This window comes from Callithrix jacchus, chromosome 6 (genome assembly GCF_049354715.1).
Source record: "Callithrix jacchus isolate 240 chromosome 6, calJac240_pri, whole genome shotgun sequence".
Classification (NCBI taxonomy): Eukaryota; Metazoa; Chordata; class Mammalia; order Primates; family Cebidae; genus Callithrix; species Callithrix jacchus.
Genome location: NC_133507.1, coordinates 158,657,353 through 158,670,700, shown reverse-complemented (window position 1 = coordinate 158,670,700; position 13,348 = coordinate 158,657,353). Strand labels below are relative to the sequence as shown.

The following is a 13,348-nucleotide window of genomic DNA, read 5'->3' as shown; positions in this document are numbered from 1 at the left end:
CCAATGTGCCCTTTTTTGGCCTCGATGGGCAGAAATGGCAGAAGTTCAATGGGGAGACACTAAGATTCATGTTTTGGGACAAACTAAATTCTCCAAAAGGGACGTAAATGCAGCTTGGAGTTCAGACTCCTTGACTCTGCATGAAGGTGTCTGTCTAGATATCCGAGGGGAGGGGCCGTCTGACTGGTGAGGCCTGTTAGATCCATCCTGAGCCCCTCTGGTGGGTGCGGTCGGCAGCCTTTTGTGAGGCAGGAGGGAGTCTGACTACAGACACTCTGCAGGCTGGGACATACACTCTGAAATAGTGGTGTCTCCAGAGCTCAGGTGTGATGATGCCTTTTGACTTTGCTTGGTGCTGACAAGTGTCTTAACTGGCAGGAAGCCCGTTTGGCTCTTAGGATCATAGTTTATTCGATTTGCTTCTTCCTGTACGCTCTTTCTAGGTCTGGCACAAAAACTAAAAAATGGTGGGAACCTTGGTGCTGAGAAGGAAGGAGGGCAGAGAAATCCACCTCTCAATAAATGCCCTCTAAGGGCCACTCTTCCTGGGCACTCAGGCGGGGGGGTTCCCAGCGGCGAAGGAGCCAGATGTGGCCTTGTTCCCTTGTACCCCCTCACTCGCCTGCTCTTCCGAGAGGAGGGAAAGGAAGGAAAGGTGGGGGAGGGGCGGAGGAAGGAGTAAAAGCAAGTGGAAGAAAATCACCACAGGATACAGTGAGTGATGAGGGTGGTGAGGATGATTATTTGGGTGCAACCGAGAGGGGCTTGGCTTCTCCTCACTGGCTCCTGGGGCAGAGAGCAATGTGCCCCACCAGGCACGCACGCCCACCAGGCAGCCCCTGGGTGGCCTGTATCCACCTCCTCGGCCCCCTTTCCTCTCACCTTCTCAGTGGCACCATCTGCAATCACCCTTTCTCCACTGTTCTGGATGATTCCATCCATGACAAAATGCACTGCGTCTTCTTTCTTAAGCGCCCTCTCTGATGCTCAGCTACCCCACCAGCAGCACCTATCTTGTTCCAACACTTTGTACTCTGAAGTTCCTCTCCTCTTGTCCACTCTGAGCCCACCCTACCCTTTCCTTCATCCTTGTTCCTCCCCCAAGTGCTCCAGTTGAGGTCACTGCATCTGGCGATGTCCCTGGCTCCAGCGAAGCCCAGTGGCAGAGCCTCAGGTCCCTGAGCAGTGCCCACTGCAATGCAGATGCCCTCCTTCCCAGGTGCCATCCTCGCTGGTACCAAGGCAGCTCTTCTGGTTTCCGCTTCCCGCAGGTTTTTATCCTTTACTCCTCTTCTCTCTGACACATACACCCTGAAATGCCCAGGACTCCCAACAGTGGTGTTGGTGTCAGGATCCTCTGCCTGTGACGCCATGACAAACTGGGCGGTGGCTCATGAACACTAAGAATGTGGTGACGACGAAGGTGCAGCCATGCTCACGTTTGTTTCACAGGTGTTGGTGACAAGAGGGACGTGGTCTTTCTCATCGATGGGTCCCAAAGTGCCGGGCCTGAGTTCCAGCACATCCGCACCCTCATAGAGAGGCTGGTTGAATTCCTGGATGTGGGCTTTGACACCACCCGGGTGGCCGTCATCCAGTTCAGCGATGACCCCAAGGTGGAGTTCCTGCTGAACGCCCATTCCAGCAAGGACGAAGTGCAGAACGCGGTGCGGCGGCTGAGGCCCAAGGGAGGGCGGCAGATCAACCTGGGCAGTGCCCTGGAGTACGTGTCCAGGAACATCTTCAAGAGGCCTCTGGGGAGCCGCATCGAAGAGGGTGTCCCGCAGTTCCTGGTCCTCATCTCCTCCGGGAAGTCCGATGACGAGGTGGACGACCCGGTGGTGGAGCTCAAGCAGTTTGGCGTGGCCCCTTTGATCATTGCCAGGAACGTAGACGAGGAGGAGCTGGTGAAGATCTCGCTGAGCCCCGAATATGTGTTTTTGGTGAGCAGCTTCCAGGAGCTGCCCAGCCTGGAGCAGAAACTGCTGACACCCATCATGTCCCTGAACTCAGGTCATATCCAGCAGCTCCTAGCCAGCACTCACTATCCGCCTCCAGGTGAGACGGGGGCGGCAGGGGCTCTCCTTGGAGTATTTTCCATATAAAAAAATAACAGGCTCAAAGGCCCTGGTACTCATAACGATTTAAATTAAAATAAACATGGTGTGCCCTTATCTTTATGGGTTTTTGAGACGGTCTGGCTCAGTTGCCCAGGCTGGAGTGCAGTGGCATGATCACAACTCACTGCAACCTCTGCCTTCTGGACTCAAGCCAACCTCCCACTTCGGCCTTCTGAATAGCTAGGACCACAGGCGCGTACCACCATGCCTGGCTAAGTTTTGTATTTTTTTGTGGAGATGCGGTTTCACCATGTTGGCCAGGCTGGTCTCAAGCCCCTGAGCTCAAGCGATCCGCCTACTGCAGCCTCCTAAAGTGCTGGGATTACAGGCACGAGCCACTGCACCCGGCACCTTACGTCCCCCAGCCAGTCACCACCAGGACACAGCTGCGACTGAGCAGGTCGCGTCTATGGCTCACTGCATCCAGGGAGAATGTGTGCCCTGGCGAAGCATGGGGCATCTGCGTAGGAGAGGGCAGGAAGGACTGGGAGGACTTGAGCTAGTGGCAGGTCGTTTTGTGGATGGCTTAAAGAAATGGAACTTTGGCCTGGATTGGATGTTGCTGAGACTGTGGAGGTGATTCTGTGGCTGGCTATTTGAAGTCTTACCTAGAAGCAGGATGGCCTTGGTGTAGACTGGTAGAGAACAGCAGTCGCTCCTATGAGCCAGGATAGAGGGGCATCTTTGTTGTTTTCGTGGTTTGCACAATGCTTTTCTTTTTGTCTGTGTTCAGATAGGGTTACAATGTGGTCTCATTTTCATCTTGCTCCATCATGATCACAGAGTGGCCTTGTCTGTTGTGGGTATTCTGTGAGATCATGTGTCCTCAGTAGGAGAACCCCAAGGCTGTGTGTCCTGGGCCAGCTCCCCAGTGCAGGGGCTAATTCTCCCTTTCTCAGAGTGAACGGCTCCATCACAGGAGCTGCTCAGCTTCTACTGTGCCTCATTTACACTGTAAATAGCCCAATTGTGTATAAGGCAGAGTGCAGGTTGAAATGTGTTGAGTGGCAACATACAAGTTTAATAAAATGGTATCTGAGAAGTACCTGAAATCCTAACTAATAGGAAAATGTGGCTCATCTTTCCCAGGACCTTTTGATTAATTTTATTGTTAAAAATGCGCTAATGTAAAGAAAATGAGGTGGGTGGAGGCTGGGCATGGCAGCTCATGCTTATCATTCCAGCACTTTGGGAGGCTGAGGAAGGAGGATCACTTGGGCCCAGGAGTTCAAGACCAGCCTGGGCCACACAGTGAGACCTCCATCTCAAAAAAAAAAAAAAAGATATTTGTAAAATAAAATGTAAAAAATAAAGGCATGGGCATGGTGGTGGATGCCTGTAGTTCCAGCTGCTTGGAGGATGAGGAGGGAGGATTGCTTGAGCCTGCAGTGAGCTGCGATTGTGCAACTGCACTCCACTCTGGGAGACAAAATGAGACCCTGTCTCAAAAAAAAAAAAAAGGAAATAGAGGGAATAATAGTGAAAATAAAGACTTTGTGTAAATGCTAGAGATGTGTGAGCCAAAAGAAAAAATAATATACGAGGACACAAATATCTGGAGAGCCTTAATGTGACCCATTGGATTTGGCACCGTGTTATACGATCCCCGCCCCCATGGGCTGGGCCTGGGCAGCACGCTGGGATGGCGGTGGGGTCCTCAGGGGTCTCGCTTGCTAAGTGATGACCCTGGACAAGGCGAGGGCCTTTGGCCTCAGCTGTTTCTCTTCTTGTACAACAAGGATGTAGATGCCATTGGCCTTGGTCTCCTCTGGTGGCAACAGTTCATGATTCTGTAGATTGTGGTAGCCCAGGATTGATTTCTAAATGCTGCTTACATTTTAGAAATCAGTAGTACCCCAGACTACCGTGCCAGAATTTAAATAGAGTAAATTCAGAAAGACAGCTTTTGGGTAACTTCAAATATTTCAGGAAGCAGAAATTGCTTTGGCGTAAAAGGTCCAATTTTTAATGGCTAACTTCAAAAGGCCCAAGATACAAACAGCACGTGCATCTTGGGATATAATTTTCAGGTTAAGATTATGGTGCAAAGCGCACACCTGCATACACACTGAACGTTGCCCTTTTTCTTCTTTGCCCGGCAGCAGTTGAGAGCGACGCTGCAGACATCGTGTTTCTGATCGACAGCTCCGAGGGCGTGAGGTCCGAGGGCTTTGCCCATATTCGAGATTTCGTTATCAGGATTGTTCGGAGACTCAACATCGGCCCCAGCAAAGTGAGAGTCGGGGTTGTGCAGTTCAGCAATGACGTCTTCCCAGAATTCTACCTGAAGACCTACAGATCCCAGGTCCCAGTGCTGGAGGCCATACGGCGCCTGAGGCTCAGAGGGGGGTCTCCACTGAACACTGGCAGGGCTCTGGAATTTGTGGCGAGAAATTTCTTTGTTAAGTCTGCGGGGAGCCGCATAGAAGACGGGGTGCCCCAACACCTGGTCCTGGTCCTGGGCGGAAAATCCCAGGATGACGTGTCCAGGTTTGCCCAGGTGATCCGTTCCTCGGGAATTGTGAGTTTAGGGGTAGGAGACCGGAACATCGACAGAACAGAGCTGCAGACCATCACCAATGACCCCAGACTGGTCTTCACAGTGCGAGACTTCAGAGACCTTCCCAACATAGAAGAAAGGATCATGAACTCGTTTGGACCCTCCGCAGCCACTCCTGCACCTCCCGGGGTGGACATCCCGTCTCCTTCACTGCCGGGTACGCGCTGTGTGACCCAAGACTACAGAGTGTGACATCAACATTTCTTTAATTAAAGAAGTAATCAGTAGTCATTTTTAATACTTTTCCCCTCTCAAGGTTGTTTCTGCAGATAATATTAGAAATTAAATTCTGGAAAAGTAGCTACATTGAAATTGCAGAAGGAAGCATATTGTTGATCTTCCATCACTCCTGAGACTGATCATAGGTCCTATGATGTTGCATTGAGTTAATTAATTACAAACTCATTGGCTTTCAGAATAGGACGTATTCTGAAATCAGCCAGTCCATGCTCCACTAAACATGACTTTGAAGTTGGCCCATGCCCAGTGGCCAGATGCCCACCATAGTCCAGGTCCCCTCATTCCTTGCCCCAGAGGAGTCAGGGAGACTTCCCGGGAGGACATGCAGCCGTCCACCTTAGCTACTACCCCGTGCTCCTGGTTTTTGCCTTTGGGGCTGCGGGAGCAAAGCAGATCTCTCCACCAGCCCACATTTTTCTTTACCCCTCCTCCAGGCAGCCACAATGTAGACATCTGAAGCAAATTTTTAGGGTTGGTTCTCCGAGAGGGAGCCGTATGCCTGTGTCCCTCGCTCACTGCTCCCTTCCAGGCTGCCTGTGGCACGTCTCACTTCCCTCACTCTGTCTCTAGTACTTCCTCCTCTGTACTTCAGTCTCAATTGCTTGATTATAATCAAGAGATTACCCCCCACACCACTGATTTTCAGCTGGCTCCCACAGAGCTCTCAGATCATCCTCCAAAGGCTATTTTCCAATCTCTTTTCCCGGGTCTTCCTTGCCCTGCCTCTAACACACCTCTCTCCACTTCCAGGCACCATTTAAAATTTTTGACCACAGAGGGAGTGTCTAGTGGCATTTCCTAAAACACCTGAGTTCACCAGTGTCACAACTGGGTTCCTACTGAATTCTTGTCACAATGCCATTTTGCATGGGATAACTGAAGTTCTCTGTCACTGAGTTTTCACAGAGTGTGACATCAAATAATTATTCTCCTTTCCTTTTTGTTTAGATGATTTCTCACTCATTTGTATTTAGCATTTCTGGGAGCTGCAAATTCAGGAACTGGAGATTAGAGAGGCATGGATTTGAGGGAAGGGTTTACTGTGAATAACTTATTAGAAATGTCTTATTTCAGTTATTTAATTTTACCTTTCGTGTAGTTATGTTCTGGGTCTGGAAACTCAATCTCTCCTTATTTTCACTTCGATCACTTCTAGAGAAGAAGAAAGCGGACATTGTGTTCCTGTTGGACGGATCCATCAACTTCAGGCGTGACAGTTTCCAGGAGGTGCTTCGTTTTGTGTCTGAAATCGTGGACACAGTTTATGAAGACGGCGACTCCATCCAAGTGGGGCTGGTCCAGTATAACTCTGACCCCACGGACGAATTCTTCCTGAGGGACTTCTCCACCAAGAGGCAGATCATCGACGCCATCAACAAAGTGGTCTACAAAGGGGGCAGACACGCCAACACCAAGGTGGGCCTGGAGCACCTGCGGGTGAACCACTTTGTGCCCGAGGCGGGCAGCCGCCTGGAGCAGCGCGTCCCTCAGATTGCCTTCGTGGTCACGGGAGGAAAGTCGGTGGAAGATGCGCAACAGGTGAGCCTGGCCCTCACCCAGAGCGGGGTCAAAGTGTTTGCCGTTGGTGTGAGGAATATCGACTCGGAGGAGGTCGGAAAGACAGCATCCAACAGTGCCACGGCGTTCCGTGTGGGCAACGTCCAGGAGCTGTCCGAACTGAGCGAGCAAGTTTTGGAAACTCTGCATGATGCGATGCACGAAACCTTGTGCCCTGGTGTGACCGACGTCGCCAGAGGTAACTCCCATTATGTGCATATTTTCCACCCTTTCCTGTTGACACCTGTGCCTCTTTAGCTGTCTGGTCCCCAGCGCTGACCTCTAGAGTCCTTTGGCATTTGGTTGCTTCACACATTTGCTTTTACCCACCTGGACTGGTCCCGACACCCACCTCGCCGCTACCATAGGGCGATCTTCCAAGATGAGAGAAGTCTATTGTACCTTGCTTTGATAAGATTTACTTTTCTCTCCTATTCTTTAATCCCTCAGGCAGTTCAGATTTATTGATTCCTATACCTAATTATAGATTTATTAGATCAAGTATTTGAGATTAGAGTATTTAGTTTTCAAGTGCTTTTAATTTAAAGCACAAAGTTGGGACACATCTAAACACCAATGGTGTATCGTCACACGAAAGTTGATTAACACCACCAAAAAAGCCAACTTTTAAAAATAGCTTACAATTTGGCATCTAACAGCGATCCTCGTTTCTCTCTGTGAGAGGGGTAGATCAAATTGCTTATCAAAGCTCACACACACAGGATCTCATTTTACAATTGAGCGTGATGCCCTGGTCCTCTGCCTGGGTTGCCCCTGTTGCTGGTGTAAGTAGAGTTCATTTCCCAGCCTCATCTTAGAGCTCATTACCTATATTTCTCCTTTTCAGCTTGTAATCTGGATGTGATTCTGGGGTTTGATGGTTCCAGAGACCAGAATGTCTTTGTGGCCCAGAAGGGCTTTGAGTCCAAGGTGGATGCCATCTTGAACAGAATCAGCCAGATGCACAGGGTCAGCTGCAGCGGCGGCCGCTCGCCCACGGTGCGCGTGTCGGTGGTGGGCAACACGCCCTCAGGGCCAGTGGAGGCCTTTGACTTTGATGAGTACCAGCCAGAGATGCTCGAGAAGTTCCGGAACATGCGCAGCCAGCACCCCTATGTCCTCACGGCGGACACGCTGAAGGTCTATCAGAACAAGTTCAGACAGTCCTCGCCGGACAGCGTGAAGGTCCGTGAGCCCCCTTGGTTCAGATGCTCCCTAGGCAATTTCCAGATTTTTACTGTAAAGGAGGAAGCTCCTTCCCCAAGTTAAATCCTTTTCATGTTTAACTGGGTTGTCGGTGCCTATATGGAAAAGTCCCTTATTTATTAACTGATCTAATGTCATGTACTGTCTTCCTTACTGTGGTAGTCTGACTTGAGCTCTTAAAAAATCCTGGAAATCAGTAATTAAACCTGAGTGAGTTGAATTCGTGATGGATTTATGTTTAAGTATAGTCCTACCAATTAAATGAGTCAGTTATGTTCACTTACATTTCTCTGTGTGCGTGCATGCATGTGTGTACATATATACCTATATAGCGTGTAAACACACACACCATGTGAGTTTGCTAGGGATCATCATGAAGTACTACAGACTGGTGGGCTTTTGCAGCAGACATTGATTTTCTCACAGCCTTGGAGGCCTGACGTCCTCAGGTGTCAGCGGGGCTGTTTCTCCTGAGCCCTCTCTGCTTGGCTTGCAGGCAGCGGGCTTCTCTCTGTGTCTCCACACGGCCTTCTGTCTGTGCATGTCTGTGTCCTAATGTCCTGAAACAACGTCAGTCATACCGGAGTAGGGTCCACTCTAGTGATCTCATTGACCTCTTTAAAGACCCTGTCTCCAACCACAGTCCCATTCTGTTGGTACTTGGGGTTAGGACTTACCGTACAAATTTCTTTCTTTTTTTTTTTTTTTGAGACAGAGTTTCGCTCTTTTTTCCCAGGCTGTAGTGCAGTGGAGTGATCTCAGTTCACACATGCATGCACACATGCACAAACATGCACACAGGCAAGCACAATGCATACATACGTTTACTTATACATGAACACACACATGCACACACAGGCACTCATGCATATGCCCATACACTTGCACACACATGCATGCACACACATGCACACACATGTGTGTACACATATGCACTCACACAGTACACCCACATCCCCACACATGCACACACATGCACTCACACACAGATGCACACACATGCACACACAGTGTACCCACACACATGTACAATGCACTCACATGTGTGCACACAATGCACATGCATGTATGCACACACCCACACATGCACACACACGCACCTACACACATGCACGCATGTGCTTGCAAACATGCACATGACTTCTAGAAATGACATCTTAGAAATATGAGAATGAGATAAATGGTTTTTATTGTCATTGCTGCTTGTTTTTTTTTTTTTTTTTTTTTTTTAAATAAATTAAGCACTCAAATATACTCCAGCATTTTCAGTGCCATGTGAAAGGCCTGTGAACATGGGCAATCAATCTTCCTCAACTTGGGCTGTCAGTTTCCAGTTTCCTTAAGTGTAAAACGAAGGCTTTGAGACGGCAAATCTCTTCGTTTTCTATCGGCAGTCTGTGATGCTCCTTTTAGTGTGCGTGGGGTTTGACAGCTCTCTTGTCTTCAGGTGGTCATCCATTTCACCGATGGAGCAGATGGAGATCTGGCTGATTTACACAGAGCATCTGAGGATCTCCGCCAGGAAGGTAGGCGCCAAGGCTTTCTAAACACGAGAAGCAACCCAGCTGAGGTGGGTGTGCTGCTCTGCTGGAGAGAAGCTTTTCTGTTAGTGCAGTCCCCTGCGGGACCAGCGTGTCTTGGGAGACGCTTCCTCCTGGCATCGTGGCCCTTCGTCACCCACTTGGGGCTGTGGGATGGAGCTAACAGAAATTCCTTCTGTATTTAGACAGCTTTCCTGCTGTGTTGTGGCCCTTCGGTGGTAGAATGTGCAGAGAGCATGATGCTTTTGCAAAATATCATGAAGTATTGATTCATTTAACTTCATCCTATAAACTAGGAATTAATTACTAACAAAAATACATTGCTCTATTTTTGGTTTGCAGTTATCACAGTTCAACATTTAATAATAATACAAAGAAAATAATGTAAGCAATGGTGTAGCAAACAAGGTGGCCGGAGAGCAGCCATGCCTGTTATTAGATGTGATATTTGACTGTTTACTTGCTTTGGTATTTGGTAGCACTGACTATCAGAAAGTGGATGCCAACACCAAGGGTTGAAGAAGAATTTACAGAGGTGCAATTTATCATAAGAATGTTCTATTTATTAGCTTGCTTTTCCCAAGCAATGGAGATGAGACTGCTATGATCTGATTTTGGAGGTGTTACTATGTCAGTTCTTCCCACAGCATGCTCGTGTTACAGAAGGCCAGAGTTTGAGAACTCACACATGAATATACTTCATGGATGCCACTTCCTATATTTTTAGTAATAGGTTTAGTTCTTGACATACCTGAAATAATTATTCAGTGGAGTCCAAAGTTTCAGTATTTCAACTGTTCAGAGTAGCCAATTAACTTGATTAAATATATTTAAGTTAAAAGCTAAATTGTACACTGAAGTTTTCTTTAAGAATGTGGTCAGAAAAAAAAGACATTGCCGTTCCCACGTGCCTAGGTGAGGCATCTTTTTTTGCAGGTGTCCGTGCTTTGATCCTGGTGGGCCTCGAACGAGTGGCCAACTTGGAGCGTCTGATGCATCTGGAGTTTGGGCGAGGGTTCATGTATGACAGGCCCCTGAGGCTTAACCTGCTGGACTTGGATTATGAACTAGCGGAGCAGCTTGTGAGTGTTTTTAATGTCTGTGTACACAAACCAGTCTAGATACCACGATTTTTGGCATTTCAACAGAACAAAGTAAATTATCACCAGGTGAATGGCGGACGGGTGCCTTGGTGGGTATTTAAGTTTATTTAATTCACTTAATTCCTTGTTGCCATAATGTGTGAATCTGGAATTGGAAATAGCAAATTGCTGGAAAAACAGCAAACTGGAAGGGGGTTCTAGGCGCTCTGAGGTTGTGGCCTTAGCATTTCCTCTGCTTTCTTAAGAACAGCCTCTTTTAACACCATCGCTGGGATGCAAGCCATTGAGGTTGGCCATCCACAAACAGGAAACCATGTCAAGCGCATCTGAAATCTTGCATGATAAAAACAAGAACATTCAGGAAAAGAAAGGCCGTTTCTGGGTGGAGAAGTGCTTTAATTGCTTTCTCTAGTTTCCCTTAGAGTTAATGAAGCATCCCTCAGAGGCTTCCTAATCCTCCCAGGGCCAGCCACTATCAGCTGGAGGTGTGACTTCCTGGGTTGGACTGGGAGTGGAGCTTTTGGGAGGTGTGGGCTTCGGGGCCATCTCAGATGTTGTTTGGTGGTAGCAAGAGTGAAATGTGCCTATAAGAATGGGATGACTGGACTCTGCTCCTTCCTTTCTTCCCTACTTCTTCACAGGGCTAGAATTAGGATTTTTTTTTCTTAATTGGGTGGAAGTAGATTGAGTTAGTTCACAAATCTGGATATGGGAGAAACTGAAAGCTCTTGGAAGCTCATTGTAAGAACGTGCATGTGCCCGCCATGAGCTTAGCAGATGGAAATGTATTTGGGGCATGCCCTGTCCCGCATAAGGTCAGGGACCGCATGGGATGAGAATGTAGAGGGTGTCTGTGTGACCTGGAGTTGAGAAGCTTGTGGCTCCCAGGCCAGGACCACTTGTGGGTGCTCCCACCACGGCTGCTCTGGAAGCCTCTTTCTGGCCTGGCACCATATCCCATGACTCTCACCATGGTTCCAAAGGAGGGTGGTCATGGATTTCTGTTTTGGAACGACCTTCAGTCTTGGCCATCTGCCATTTGCTTGACTTTGCATTTTGGAACTGGAGCATATGTAAGTTACAGTTAAGATTTGATGATGGAAAGTTCTAAAAATAAGGTCCAGCCAGGGGTGACATTGTGGATAAGATTTATCTTACTTTGGTTGTTCTTTCCTTTCCCGTTGGTGACTTCCCACCCGTACCCTGCCTGCCAGGAGCTGGGCCCTCCTGACTCTGCTGGCCAGTCATCCAGCAAATGTGTCACCTGGAGGACCTTCATCTCGCACCATGAAACCCCCATGTGTCCGATTTTGACCTTGAAAGCATATTTGTGATTTTCTGCTGGGCGTTCCTTGAGATCTGGATGTTTGGTTTCTCTTCCTTTTTGTAGGACAACATTGCTGAGAAAGCTTGCTGTGGGGTTCCCTGCAAGTGCTCTGGACAGAGGGGAGACCGAGGGCCCATCGGCAGCATTGGGCCAAAGGTAAGATGGCTTTGTCCTTGCCTGCCCCTGAGATGAGGTGTCGTAAGTCTGACATTCCTTTGGTAGGGTAATTTCTCTAACAGGAGAGCATGGAGGTGAAGGAGGAGACCAGAGACCATTCTTTATGGTAGACGGAGGAGCTCTGAGGGGCAAACCTATGTGCTGCTTTTCCGGGGCCCATCCCAGTGAAGATGGTTCAGGCGGGGTCCTCCTTCTGCACAGGATAGTCTGGTTCTTCATTTCATAAAATAACGTTCAACTGAGCTGGTGTCCCTGACAGCAGCCTGGCTGCGAATGGCGGCTGGAACTCACAGCATTTGCCTTGAGTCAGCAGGAACTGACATTTCTAGGCAGAGCAGGGGCCTAAGAGATCCTGATAGGGAGCATCATGACACTGCGTCACGAGGGGAAAAGCAGTAACCAGGAAAGCCACGCTGAATTTTAGTGCTGCTCTGCCAAATGAAGGGGGGGCCACAGGGATCCTTTCGCTAGAACGAAGAAGACCACGGGGTTTAACGAAGGCCCCGTTTCACTTTGTTTCAGGGTATTCCTGGAGAAGATGGCTACCGAGGTTATCCTGGTGATGAGGGCGGACCTGTAAGTAAAAGTTGTTTTAGTCCCTAAAGTTCACCCCTGCTTGTCCCTTACCCATTGGGATTGCACTGTGGGTTTCATCACTTATTCAGTGGCTGATGGCTTTCCCTTTGGGAGAAAAATTAATTTCTAATTTTCTTAACAACTTTGCCCAGATGTCTAAGAATGAGAATCCAAGTATGACAGATGTGGGCATGCAGTGTGGGATTTGTTCTTACGCTATTTCAGAGGGAGGGATTAATTGGTCTCAGAGTCAGAGGGCCACCGAATATGCACATCCAGTATCTACTAGATTAAGACATGCAAGCAGAGATGGGAGTGAGCTGGGGGCAGGGGCACAGCACAAAACTCACCAGGGCTGCAGAGGTTACCCCATTAAGGGCAGTCCCGGGAGGGAATGCTGCTGGATCAGATCATCAGTGTCCGAGGGTCTTGGGGATGGACAGACCCCAGTGGCAGGGTCCATGGGAGCAATGCCTGGGACAAATGCCTGTCTGAGGGGCTTTGGGACACTAGATTAAGGTCCAGCCCTGGGATAGAGGGGACAGATGGGTTCACCACAGCCCAGCCCAGCAGGGCTTAGCCAGAGCACTGGGGACCAAGCATCACCTGGAGGAGCTGTCAGGCCAGTGGATCTTCCTGGGATTCAGCACCCACAAGGACACGGTGCTGGGACCCAACCCCACCCACCCTCAGCCCACCAGGCAGTGATGTCTGCCCTGCTACCATCTCAGATCTCATTCCCTTCAGGGGACCTGCAGGTTCCAGGTCAGGCCTCATGCAGGGGCCCAAGAGGCTCCCTGGTTCATGTAGCCTCAGTGAGTGTTTCCCATGGTGAAATCTGCTTTCTGCTGCATGCTGTTCACAGTGCCCTTCATGCTGCTGCAAGCCCGGCAGAGACAGGGTGATGAGGGGCCCCAACTTGCAAAATGCCTTTGTTTCTC

At 49.1% G+C, this 13,348-nt stretch overlaps 1 protein-coding gene across 1 annotated transcript in view; it reads left to right on the top strand.

The window, feature by feature from the left end:
* COL6A3 (collagen type VI alpha 3 chain) overlaps positions 1–13,348 on the top strand; it is a 93,224-nt gene that overhangs the window by 42,061 nt on the left and 37,815 nt on the right. Inside the window, exons 9-16 of the mRNA XM_035306121.3 lie at positions 1,453–2,058; positions 4,223–4,837; positions 6,077–6,676; positions 7,325–7,662; positions 9,131–9,209; positions 10,161–10,306; positions 11,718–11,810; positions 12,354–12,407. Coding sequence (XP_035162012.3) covers positions 1,453–2,058; positions 4,223–4,837; positions 6,077–6,676; positions 7,325–7,662; positions 9,131–9,209; positions 10,161–10,306; positions 11,718–11,810; positions 12,354–12,407 — 2,531 coding nt within the window. The remainder of the gene's footprint in view (positions 1–1,452; positions 2,059–4,222; positions 4,838–6,076; positions 6,677–7,324; positions 7,663–9,130; positions 9,210–10,160; positions 10,307–11,717; positions 11,811–12,353; positions 12,408–13,348) is intronic.